At 36.6% G+C, this 13,641-nt stretch overlaps 1 protein-coding gene across 8 annotated transcripts in view; it reads right to left on the bottom strand.

The window, feature by feature from the left end:
• Positions 1-13,641, bottom strand: part of MPP7 (membrane palmitoylated protein 7) — a 149,242-nt gene that overhangs the window by 48,524 nt on the left and 87,077 nt on the right. For 6 of the 8 annotated variants that reach the window (XM_019005737.2, XM_019005739.2, XM_019005741.2 and 3 more), the window contains one exon: positions 11,609-11,728. In XM_019005737.2, the coding sequence (XP_018861282.1) occupies positions 11,609-11,728 (120 nt within the window). The remainder of the gene's footprint in view (positions 1-11,608; positions 11,729-13,641) is intronic. The other 2 variants (XM_015618770.2, XM_015618775.2) reach the window with 1 other exon arrangement.

The raw sequence follows: 13,641 nt of genomic DNA, 5'->3' as shown, positions 1-13,641 counted from the left end.
AAAACTTGGATCCTAAGATGAACAAGATTTACCCAGAATAATTGTGCAGCAAATGCATGAGGCAATGCTAAGATAGCAATGCTCTCTTTTTGTATATAAGAAGTGAAGAACTTACTAATTTCCATGATACTCATTTTCTTAACTCTCACAGGAAACTGCAAGAAGGGCATACAAATTATTTTTTTTTAGTTCTTTGGTTTTGTTTTCAAATACACAGCTCTTCAGAACTATGTACATAGGATCTGAGATTTGGGTCATATATATTTAAGCACCTCTGGAGAAAAAGATTTTATTTCAGCTCTAAGTTCTATGCTTATGATTCACTAATGTAAACATGGTCTGTATTTAGAACTTGAAAGAAGGTATGATTCAAACTCTTGCACTACCTAAATATAAATATTGATGTTCAGCTAAATTCTTAGACATGATCTAGTTGGAAATGAATACTTTCATTGGACCTCTGAAATGTCTAATAACTAGTGCTGTATTTTTTGTATTATAACTATCACTGATCATTTCACAGTTTAGAAATTGAAATTTTACACTATCAACTTACATGAAGAAAATCTGACACTGGAAATGCTGTAAGTTCTTTTTCTTAAACTGTTCTGAAACTTTAAATGTTTATTTAAACTGAGAATGTTATTAATGAAAACAATTCTACACTTTGAAAAATGTGTATCACTTAACCAGACTAATTATATTTTTGCTCTTATAAAACAAAGACAAATTTCATATTATTTTTTGCTTCTCTTTTTATTTTGAGATCTCTAAGAGTAAAAATACACCAGTAGCCCCAGATTCATGATCCTTTTGCTTTTTAATTCTTATTATTAAAAAAAAGTCTCCACCTAAACTTTTTTTTTCATAGATGCTTTGTGTTTAGTAGTCTAGAAAAGCATTTTAGAAAATGGTAAATTAAAGAAGTGAAACAGAATGGATGAATAAACAAGCAGCCTCTTTCTTAATAGTACTTGGAAAAAAACATAATTTGAAATTAAAGTAGTGGATAGTCATCAACAGAAACGTTTTAGCGACTCAAACCAACCTTCAGGAGAGCCAACAGCTGCACCAAGGGTGCGACACTGCCAACCCAGCAGCTGGCAACCCTGCCTGTGGAGCACATTACTGCCCTAGCAGCACAGTCAGCAAAATGGAACAAAATGGCCCATGACTGCGCTGTCCCAGTGCACAGCTTGGATCATTAGCACCAGCCACCTTCTCTGGCAGTTCAGCTTGAACTCCATCAGGTGAGACACAGACATTTTCCCACCTCTTTGCTATGCCATAGTGCCAGTACTGCCACTGAGGCTGGCACAGAAAGGTTTCACTTGAGGAGAAAACTAACTTTATCAGCAACCACAGCAACATGCCCCTGAACTCAACTGGCAGAGCTCATCCTCCAGAGAGCTCTAGGTATATTATGCTTTCCTTTGAGATAAAGTTACAGAAGAAATAAAAAAGGGATGAAAATGCTGGTGGGGAAAAATATTCCAAGATTGGCAAGATTAATTTATGAGTAACTTGCATAAAATTAGAATGTGAGTGATGTCATCCAGCAACAGATACCAAAGAAAAAAAGCTGAAAGAGCTGGGAGAAGACTGAACCACTGAAAGAAAGACCATCGAGAGCATCAGATTGGACGAAGAAGCACAGAAGTCACAAAAGCCAAACGTAAAAGAATTTACAAAACGAATAAACCAGCAGAAAGCTGAAGCACTATGGTGATGGCATACAGATTCTAGCCACTGTATGGGGTAAAGCAGGCACCAGAAGTCAACTGCATATGACAATCTCTTCACCATCAACTCTGCCTGCTAATGGACTATGTGCAGCTCTAACAGTGATGCAAGGGTTAACAAGAGAACAAAAAGGCAGGTGAGAACAGGCATCTCAATCAGCAGATAAGGACAATCACATTAGTTGAACTCTCCATCTTGGCTGAAGTTTGAAGTATAATCCAGAAGTAGAAGCAAGCAATAAAAGTACAGGCAGGAGAAAGCTGTGCTGCTGAAGTGGCCAGAGGATAGCTAGAGTAAGAGCAAAAAAATATTTTTTACAAGCTACAGTAATCACATATCTATCAAGCAGAGAAGTAGTATTATTCTTTTGATGCTGCAGTGATCTAATCACTTTCCAAGAAAAATCTGGGATGTACAAAATTCCCAAGTTAAATATATAGAGTACATAATGTTAAAAAAAAATCAGCTAACTTCCAATTAAATCAGTTTGCTTTTGCCACTGAGGATCACTCACACTATTCAATCAGTATAAGCAAAAACCTTTGACAGAGACAGTAAAAAAAAATTAAATAAAGTCCTTTAACTCAAGCATAATTTTATGTTCATAATCAGGAAACCAGGGGGTGTGCTAAGTAAGAGGTAAAAAATTTGGGCTAATTTACTTCCTGACATCCTTCAAATTATATATTTTCCTATATATCCTTTACGAAATATGCAGAAATTAGACATCGTATGAGAAAACAGCAGTTACATATGTACAAAACAGAAAATAACATTCCGTGCTTGCAAGTGTACTTGCATGCTTGCATCTGTACTTAAACTAAAATTGCCCTCTAGTTTAAGCTTGTCCAGCTGGCAATTAAATCCCTTTCTTTTCCAATCTTTGATGCAGCTGGGTCACAGCAGTGGTTCAAAATAATAACACATACTCTGTATATGTGTGGTTTTGACTTCTTAATATCTATCATAGACTAATGATCTTAGCACAGCAACATCTCAGTTGGATCGATATTCAGTATATATTACTTTTTCCTCTTTACTGTGGTGGACTTTATTCATGACTATTTGAACTTCCTTTCACAAAAGGGTAATTTCCTTGCCTGAAAATGCTATGTCTTGATTTCAGATTCACCAGTCTGAACTGATGGGTTTACCTGCAGCTGGTAGCCAGACGGCAACAGCCAACAGAAAAATGAACTTTCTGATTCTTCAGACCCCCGCTTCCTCTGGCTCAATGTTCAGAGCCCCTGGAGATGCTTCCCAAGTCAAACTGTTCTCAATGTTCTCAGAAACACGCACTCCGTCCATCCATGTCATCTGGTAAAGGTGTTAATACCCTTCCAGATGAGAGCCCTATAATTTCCCTCAGTTGTGGATAACAGCAAAAAAAGGCTCCAATTTTAAATCAATAGTGAAGAATTTGAACAGTCTGTTTTATGCTAAGATAGCAATGCTCTTTACATCCACAACATGATTCATGTAGCTAAACTGTCCTTGAAGCTCTAAGCCCTGTTTAAGGGCTTAACTTCCAAGAGTACAAATAGACCGTTTTCAGAATGGAAAATGCCGAGACAGCAGCACTGTTTCAATATCTTGGCAATCCTTAATCGATTTCTTTTTTGAGAAAGTGGCAGCTTCCCAAGAATATTAAGTGTCTACAGTGGTAACATGTACCTTTTCTTGGTTTAAAACCATCCAAAGGCACCTCAAAGAAATAATAACAAAATATAAAGAAAGTAAAAGCTGAGGATGCACTTGCCTTTTGTAAAAGTGTCTCTAGGAATGACGCAGCCTTCATTTGACATAAACATCATGTCTGAAGTCCTCAAAAGAAAAAAATCTATTGATCCAAAAGGTGAAAAGAATCTGAATAAACATAATTCCTTTGGAAAATAATAACATATATTCATCTATGATAAGGAGGTCTTAAATTCAGCTATAGAGTACTCATACTAGATGGGAACCTAAGCAAAAATGAAGTAGAAAAGAGAAGACTGTTGAATGGAGAGCTCAAACACAATATGGTCCATCAAATGCAAAGGAAAAACACCAGTGAAGGAAAAAGCTGACATCTAGAAAGCTGACATCTAGAAAAAGGGACTACTTGCTTTATATTGTGATGTTTCTCCATTTACTTGTCCATTTCCAGTAGATGAATGGAATTACTACTTGAAAGGGATGTGATTTTATCTGTCATGACCTTTTCCTCCTCCTAAATTACCGGCTTTAGCAACGTTGCCGACTTTTATGTTCTGTATCTGAATGCTGTAGTTACATGCATGCAATTCAACATTCTTAGGTGGATGAGAGTTGGTTCCCTCATGTTGGAAAGTTTGTATATATAACCAAAGAATTTCTTTGATTTGCTTTTCAGATTTTATATTTTCTGCTGCCAACCTGCCTGGCTTCACTTTTGTTTATGTTATCTATCACTTTGTTTATTTTATGTTGGCTGCTAGTGAGCATTCTCATATCCATACGTCTAAGATCGACAGACAAGTTTTGCACTGGACATGAGCCAAGTTATCACCAGATGGACCTGAGTGCATTTCCAGAGTAACATGATGACTGTTACTTAAATATATTCATGCACTAAATTCATTCACCTCCTTTCAACCATTTTGTCTCTGTGCTTCTAATATGTTGTATATTGTTATATGTCAGTTCCTACAACAATAAGAGTGTGACACAACTGCTTTCTGATTTTCTCTGCTTGACAGATGTGAAAAATCAAGGCTTTTCTTGCTGTTTTTAAAAGGACTATTTTGCCATTACATTTTTGTTTTACTTATTCCATCCCGGTAACATGAACGTTCCAAAAATAAAGACAGCAACATATTTTCCCAGCTCTCCTTACCCAAAAGAGTTTTCTTTATAATTTTTTTTTTTTTAATTATGGGTGCAAACATAAATGGAAATCAGAAGTCAAGGTCTAAAGCTGAAAGAGTTACAAATAAAATATATTTTTCCTGCAACTTGTTGCTGAAATTTGTGATGGATAGATGCCCAAAGTTGCAAATAGTTTAAAGAAACGTAACACTGGGCAGAAGGATTTCAGTCATCTGCCAAAAGCCTCCCAGCACTGTCCCTCTGCCCCAACTTCATGGCTGGGATGCTCAGAACATCTATGGGCTATCTATCCATCAACCAATGTCATCAAACCATCAATACTGTGGTCCTTCCTGATTGTTGCAGTCATTTGCGTCTATTATTCATGGGAAAAAATAAGTATATCGATCTCCCTTCTGATACTTCACAGCATGCCATCAAAAATCAAACACATTCTTGTAGGTTTACATATTAATGGTATCTGATTTTGCAAGTAAGGATTACGTAGGTAACTTTTCAGTTGACATTTGAAGTTCATAGTACTGCAGTTCACCACATTAATAAATCTAAAATGTTTGTATGATAAAACCTCTTCATATACAAGCACAATTCCTACAACAGTCCTAGCAATACATCTTGCAGACCACTGATGAGTAAATAGTTAAATATTGTGGGAAATTATGCTTCCTAAAAAGATACTATAGTTTGTTTTAGCATTTATAAGCATAAATATTTCATGAAGAGGAGAACAGTCTCCCAGGACAGGTGCAAAAGTAGAAAAAATTTGTACATCTGGAAAGACATGTCTCTAACATGACAAGGCCAAAAGGTCCCCCAAGTTCCTAGGATCCAGTAGCATCCCAAATGTGGCTCAGATCTTAGCAGACCTGAAATTTGTATTTGAGTTCTTCAGATACAAAACCTGAACAGTTGTAGGCAAATCCCAACCATTTCCAGTGGAAAATGTTGACTTTGCAGAAAATACATAGCTTAGTGAAAAAGCCCTGACGGAAAATCTTCAGCAGGTCTAATTACAAAGGAAATGTTGGAAAGAAGACAAAGTTTTGATTAACTTTATTTTTATTTAATTACATGTTACATTAAATGCTTCATGAACTTTTCAAAGCAAAAAATGGATTTTGTTTTATATGTTTATAGCTCAATATTTTCTTTCTGCTGATAAAGACTCAAAATGTATGCTTCTTTAACAGAACAAGCCACACTTTGATCTGAACAGTCTATCAGGCCACTATGCAAACGTAGTAAGCCTCAGATGACAGGGATGATGGTAGCAGCAGTTGTTCATGAAATAAAGGGTAGAATTTACAAACTTCCCAGTAAATACAAGAAAACCAGAACAGGTCAGACAATGTTAAAGGTATGCTTCATGTTCAAAGAAGATTATTTATTAGAATCTTCAAAGAAGATTATTATTAGAAGACTATTTCTTTTTTTAAAGGAACTTAATCAAATACAGGAACCATGTATATGAAGAACAAAGTGTCCTGGCTTCATTATCTGCAGTTTTAGTTTTGCTTAACTCGTGGTTTTACTCTGAAGGAAAGTCAAATAAGTGAAATTAGATGAAAATATTTACAAAAGTATTTTGTGCAACTAAAAGTCAAGTGTACCACAAATGAAGTGCAAGTAAAACAGCAAGTGTAAATTTTACTTGCAATTCGCTGGTGTATGCATCTCTGCCATTTGAAAGCAATTAAACCCCCCACCCCCAAAATTAAAACAAAGAATGTGTATTTTGTATCAAAGTAACATTCAGTCATACAACAGTCATACAAGCACAAGTAATCTTGAAGATATCTTCCAAAATTCTATTCATTCTATGGTAATGAAAGACAAGAAAAATACTATTTGTCCACCTCCTGCTCTCTCTATGGCTGTAGGTACAGTGCCCCAAAGTGACCCAAATACTTTACATTCTTGTGCACCATGAGGCACTGAATTCATTCTCAGTCCTGCTGGTGCTCTTGTTTAGGTACCTGGTTTATGTTTCAAACTAGCAGCTAGCAAACCTTCCAGCACACATAAACAGAAGTTTAAACTCCTCTGAAACAGGCAGAACCACGATTGGAAAAGCTTTGTTTCCTCCAGGTCATAAAGGTATAAAGATTCTTCAGAGTAGTTTTAGCACAGTGGCACTAACTTTTGAAATAATTATTGTTCTGCCCATTACACAAATGACCACAAAGGACATACTTTATATAATTAAAACCACACTTAATATACTCTAATAGAGATTAACTTCAATGGTAAAAAGTGCTTATTTTGATATGTAATGACCACAAATGCAATTGCTGTTATAAAGACCAAGTTAAACATTATTTAGATCTGAATATATGTCCCAAGTCTGTCTCAAAGTTAGTATAATTGGGATAACATTGCTCAATGGACTAAGAGATGGTTCATTCTTTAACAGTCTTTTTTGTTTACAGCTACAGCAATAAAGTAAGTGCCTAGAATGTTAATTCCTATAGTAATTTATTTCTGTTTTTAAAATAATTTTAAAAATAAATAACAATTACGCTCTTCTGTTATAGCACCATCATAAAAAGAACACAGCTTTTCCCAGCTTGATAGAAAAGGAACTAAAGCTAGTTACTCAAGACAGTTTTAAATTAAATTTGGAAGAAAATTTGAAAGCTTTAAAGTCTTTCATTCTTAGCTTGATCATCTGACATTTGTACATCCCCTTTCTTATAGTGTTCCTTACTAGAGCTCTGTCCTGTTGCTGACAGTTACTCTGGTGACCACTTCACTTCTTCCCGTTTCCATCCCTAATAACAGGTAAGACCACTTGGCTAACTTGCTTGTGACACGTTCATTAAATAACCAAAATTAAATTCCCTTTTAGGTGTATTTTGTATTAGCATCTTAAATCTTAGTCTTCCAATTATATGTTCAAATTTACACAACTGCACAACAATGAAATAAATTTTGTCTATAGAGAATTAAAAAAAAAAGCTTAATGCTCTCACAGCAATACTTCCAAACTCATAAAAACCCCACATTTCTATACAGACACCTCTCTCAATTGCACTGGCACCTACCTGATGCATCATAATTCTTAAAATTCTTGAAATTTTTCAGAATTCTGTACAACTCTCCTCTTTAAAGACATTCCTTTTTGCTGTCACATAAGTTCCTTTAATTTTGCCAAATTATAAACCACTAAAGCTGAGAATACTCATTTCTTTATGCTATACATACTTTGTACAAAAGCATTAACACAAGTGTCCTCTCTTAAATCAGAAATACCATTTTTCATGTATATCCCAGCTATATCTAATCTTCATGTTAAAAAGCAGCTTAAGAGTTTAACATGTCAAAGTTAAAATGATGGTAAATAACCACGACTAAATATATTGAAACTTACATTGTTGTGTTTGTGTGTGGGGTGCATGGGCATTTTGTTTAGTTGGTTTTATTAAATTGCAATAAAATGTATACCTTGAAGACACAAAACTTATAGGTATATATATTCATGGTCAGGTCAGGCCAGCCTGCAGGCACTGCTGTGTAGCTCTGGTCTCAATGGTGTTTGGACCTAAGCGAGGACATATTTGGGTGATTTAAAACACCAGTAGATCAGGCTTGAGTCCACCTGCTCAGCTCTCTGCAAATGTATTTCAGATTTCTGAAAGTGCAGTTTCTGCCTCATGAAATGTCTGGAGGTGAAGCCGTATGAGGAGTGGATGAAGTCACTTGGTCAGTTCAGCCTGGAAGAGACTGAGGGGAGACCTCAGTGCAGTCAACAGCTTCCCCTTGAGGGGAAGAGGAGAGACAGACTCCGATCTCATCTCTGTGGTGACCAGTGACAGGATCTGAGGGAATGGCCTGAAGGTGTGTCAGGGCATATTTAGGTTGGATGCCAGAGGGTGGTGGGGCACTGGAACAGGCTCCCCATAGAAGTGGTCACAGCACCAAGCCTGACAGTTCAATGTATTTGGTCAATGCTCTCAGGCTCATGGTCTGATTATCTGGGTGTCCCATTCAGGAGCAGCAGTTGAACTTTGATAATCCTTATGGGTCCATTTCAGCTCAGGTTATTCTATACTTCTATTTCAAAAAGCTAATTTTTGGTCTGCTTAGCATTCAACTGGATTTAGATTCTAGGGTATGGAAATATTATTCTGTTTCTTGATATCTTTAATAAGGTAAAATAAGATTAAAGAATGCAAACCCTAAGTCCTTATTCAGTGCTGGAAATTAAAAATAATAAGTGTGGCTGGCCTGTGTCCACAGGGCTACACAATTATATTTTAAATCCAGAACGCAAATGAAATGTCTAACACACAGTTAAACAAATCCACTTGATTTCCCAGGGCTGCATGCTCTGTTCTACTTCCAGAGTTCTGTTTTCATCAGAAAAGATAAACCACAATCATTATTAGTTCATTTAATTACGGTAAGTGATGCCACATTTGAGAGCAGGTAAAGAAATACTACTCTGTAATCGGATATTTCAAGCAGTTTTTAGAAGACTAGAAATGCCCAATTTATTTTTCTTTTCAAAAGAAAATGCACCTGACAAAACCTTGGAATTACTTCTGGGACATTTTTAAAATCTCAGGTCTGATAAATATAACTGCCTCAGAGAAACTACTTTCTTCTTTATAAAACTTCTCTGTGGATGAAGATGACAAGCACCACAAACTTGTCAAAGTTTTGCTCATCAGATGCAAGCACTCAAATATATTCAACAAAAGAATTTTGTAATACAGAATTAAAATATAGAAATATTTATCTAATTAGACATTATTAGAAACCTCTCCTAGCCTTTTCTGACTTGTTAACCAAACCTGTAAAGCTATAAATACATTGCTAGACCTGTCCCCTTACACCATCAGACTTGTGGAGGCAGTGATGTAGTACAGTAAACTAATCCTTAGCACCCTTCACCATGCCATGAACATTAGAGCTGTTGGAAAGTGGAAGCTCTTCTGGTTCCAGCTAACACTGCAGTTATAAATCTGGTCAGAAAAGGAAAGTTTCCCCTACAAAGTAATGTACAGCCACCTTAAGTCAATCCCCAATTAAGCCATATATGTTTTTAGCTAAAGTCTATAGAACATCATTGGAAAAGATAGATCAGTTATCCCAAGTAATTGCAGGTGTGTGAAAAAGAGCTGCTCTAGCCACCATTTTGTCCCAGGAATCTAGAACAAAACCAAGAAACTCTCTCTAGCCATAAACCTAATAGCAAAGGGGTAGAAAAGCTTATGCAATGTACGGCATAAACTCAGACACAACTGAAGAGACTAGGACACCTCTGGGGAGGAACTGGAAGTACTGAGTCCCAGAAACATCCTTCCTTTCCTTTTCTGTCCAAGAGAAAGCCGGGGAGATCAAGAGAAGAATCTCAACAACAGCCTCTGACTGAATGCACTACAGTCACCTGGCCAATGTAATGGAGGAGGAAGCAGTGATAATTTACCATCACTCTGAGGCATGTTTGCCATGACATGGCAGGGGGAGAAGATAATGGACAAGCCAAATACCTAGCATTCCATCAGCTCTTACTCCTACATCACACAAACACCTGCAAGTTGCAACACAAACACCTGCAAGGCCCCTGCAGGGCAGGGAATCCTGTGACTTGTGCAGGATTAGGCAGTTGGCCATACAAAGGGCTTGGTACCCTGCAGCTGGTCATCTCCCCCTGCAGCCAAGAAAGACATTTGCCAAGTTACTGCAGTTGTTCAGTCACATTAACTAGTCTGAGGGGAAGGCACTTGTTACCTTGAAATCCCACTAAGATTATCACATTGCCTTTCACTGCTACCAAGGAACAGACAGTGAGAGTGAGTGCGTGAGGGAATGAGTGAGAAAAAGCAAGAAAAGGAGAGGGGGAGATGCAAATTGTTGTGGAAAATGCATTGTCTTCAGACTCAACCCACCAAAGCTTCAGAAGTATGAAGCACATGTGGGCAGTCACTAAGAAAACACCTAGGGAGAAGCCTAGGATCTCTGCAATTTCCTGCACCAACAATTCCTCTTCTAATATGCCATTGATATTACTTACCCCTTCAAAGAAAAACACCTTGTGACTTTTCAAGCTATGGAAAAAGAATCAGTGCAAAATCATCAAAAAGCAGGTGTAACTGATCTTTAAAATTTTGTAGCGCTTTGAAGATACCATAGTTTCTCAGGTTTTGAGATCATTATTTTTACTTAAGATAAAAGAAACTACTGTCTTTAAATGACCTCCTTTCCACTCTGCAGTTTTCATTTTTAACTGATCAATTGCTACACTTAACTACCACTTCAATATGTGTCTAAAGCACTAAGGTCTTCTTTCTCTTAACAATGGAAAAATAGCATCATGTGCGTCAACAATGATACGTAGGGGAGGTTCTGACTGGATATAAGGAAACAGTTTTCAGTAGGAGGGTAATTCGGAATTGGAAGAGGCCACACAGAGTATTTGCAGAATGTCTGCTCCCAGGCATTTATGTCCAAAACCTGATGGAAGAAAGCCCTCAGCAACCTGCTGTGAACTCAGCGTTGACCCTACTTAGAGCAGCCCATTGAGCAAGACAACCTCTATCCAGCCTCAGTGGTTCAGTAGTCTACTATCAGATAAAAGGTATCAAGCTCCTCAAAAACACCACAGAGAACCCCAGGAGTTTTACAAAGTTTTCAAAATTAGATGTTTTTAGTAACATTATCTGTCATGAATTTTGTCCCCAGTACCAGGCTGCACTCCTTATGCATGAGGCACTTAAATCAATGATCCATGACTGACAACATTTTTAGTTTGATTACTTTTTCAGTAAAAGCACAGTTGTAACAAACTTATGAAGCACATGCATTAAAAAATAGCAAAGTAAATTAGCCACTTTTTAAAATATCCTTTGCAAATAAATTATTCCTTTTATAAGTACAAGTAATAGCATAGTAATTTATATACATTTACTGTGTTTCCTCATCACAGGTATTTCTGATAAACACTGCATACACTCTTACACAATACTTGTTAACAAACCCACACACACCCCAAGGAAGCAGATGCACATACCCATGCAGAACAAACTTTGCAGGTGCAACTCATCCTCACCTTGAGATTGGGTTTTGCAAGGAGTTTCAACAGCTCTCTGATCTCACTGCTCAGTGGTTTGCTCTGCAGCTCCTCAGCCAGCTGAGTGGGAGATTGAATCAACACAAAGACCATTAGCAAAGCGTTGTTTTACCCAGTGCATCAGTGACAACCCAGAATCTATCTTGTTCAAGGTTATTGCTTTCCAGCATGTTCAAACAGAAGCCAGTATGAAGGAAAACACCATTAATCACCACGCTTCTGTTTCTGGCCCTCAGTGGACCAGATTCAAGCCAGGCCTTTTGGCTCAGTTTAACACAAGTAATCATTTCTGGCAAGGGTGCAGCCAGATCACATTCTGATTTATAGCAAAGGGGGCAAATCCCAGCACTTCATTTAAGTGAATGGTCCTTTGCGTGCAGACAAAGAACTGCTTGTAAAAATGACTGGATCAAACTTTGACACTGTCTATAAAAAACAGTTTTGAATGAGGTGGTGAAATCCACACTGCTTCCAAAAACCCACAGTAGCTGTGCTGTTTAGGACTGGGATAAAAAAGCAAAGTGCCCCTACAGTGCAAGCAATCTGAACCTTTTATTATGTTTACACATACACTGGAAGGACCTTGTTAAACATGAAGCAAGTTAATCATAATATAATTTATAACAGGTCATCAGCAATTCAAGCCTGTAAAATGCACAAACTATGTCCTAAAAACAAGATCAGTAATTTATGTTTGGTTATACTACAAAATTGTGGTGGTGAACAATAGAGCAGCAGTTTAACTGTTAATCCCATGGCTATTTGGCTCACATCTTGGGTTTTTCTTATCATGCCATTCTCAACTAATTTGGACTCGAGAGGCATATTTTATTGCAGGATTTTAGACTCAAACTATTTTTCCAGAAGAAGGAAAAGCTAAAATGCATTTCAAAACACTGAACTTTGGTTTAAAATTTTGAAGCCACATGGCTCATAATGCAAAACGTGATTTCAGATAATCACTCATTTTCTTTGCATTAAATCAGTATCATAAAAATGTCTCAGAGAAAGATTGGCTATTTGCAGCAAGTAATATTATTTGTCTAACCTAATTTTAAATTTGTACTTTCATTTTGTATACATTTTCAAGATAAATGGATCGATGTATATTTTGCATAATTATATATAATGGAAAATCTATTTGAAGAAGCCATTATAGATATCAGACATAGTTTGAATACCTTTTTTTCTTTTAACCTTCAAATTAAACAGAGTATCAAAAATTCATCACCTACCACCCCACAGACTTCTAACTATAATTCATAGCTAAGAACGTCCAGCAAGTACCTCAGTGCTACTATTAACAATATTTAATTAATACTGGTTTGAATACCAGCATTAATTAAAAGATTAATACTGGTAAATAGTAAAAGATTAGAAATCAGTCTCTGTAGGAAAGGTCAGAATGAAATATTTCTAGACACAAAGCCAAATATTGAGGTAATCTGACTGCAATTGAGTCTGCATGTTGGAAAAGCCCTGCAAAGCTGAAAATATTCTGTTATAGGAATGACAGCAGGTCTATGACATGGGTTATGCTTGGTTCTCTTTTCATTCTTTAGATTATACTGCTCATCACTGGAGAATAAAATCTATTCATTCATGTTTCACTGATGGAGACAAGCAGCCATTCTGCAGAATGACCATTTCAGCATTTCTCTCTCAGATGAATTGTGCACAAGTATCAACACCAGCAGAACTGGTGTTTGCTTTGGTGGTACAAATGCAAATGTATATACATATGGTTTAGAACAGTGAGAAAAAATACTTCATTACTGCTTTAACAGACATTTTAATCTTATAATTTAGAAAATATTTTTCAGAGATAAAATAATTTAAAACTTGTTTTTGTTCATGTGATTTATATTATTTTCCAAATATTTTCAGTGAAGTTTTAGGCACATTTAATATCTTGTGACAGAAGAGGAGGAAAACAAAGATTGAAAGACAAAGTTTTGTCATGTTTTCAGTCA

The sequence above is a fragment of the Parus major genome, chromosome 2, assembly GCF_001522545.3.
Source record: "Parus major isolate Abel chromosome 2, Parus_major1.1, whole genome shotgun sequence".
Taxonomy (NCBI): Eukaryota; Metazoa; Chordata; class Aves; order Passeriformes; family Paridae; genus Parus; species Parus major.
This window is presented reverse-complemented; position numbering and strand designations above follow the sequence as displayed.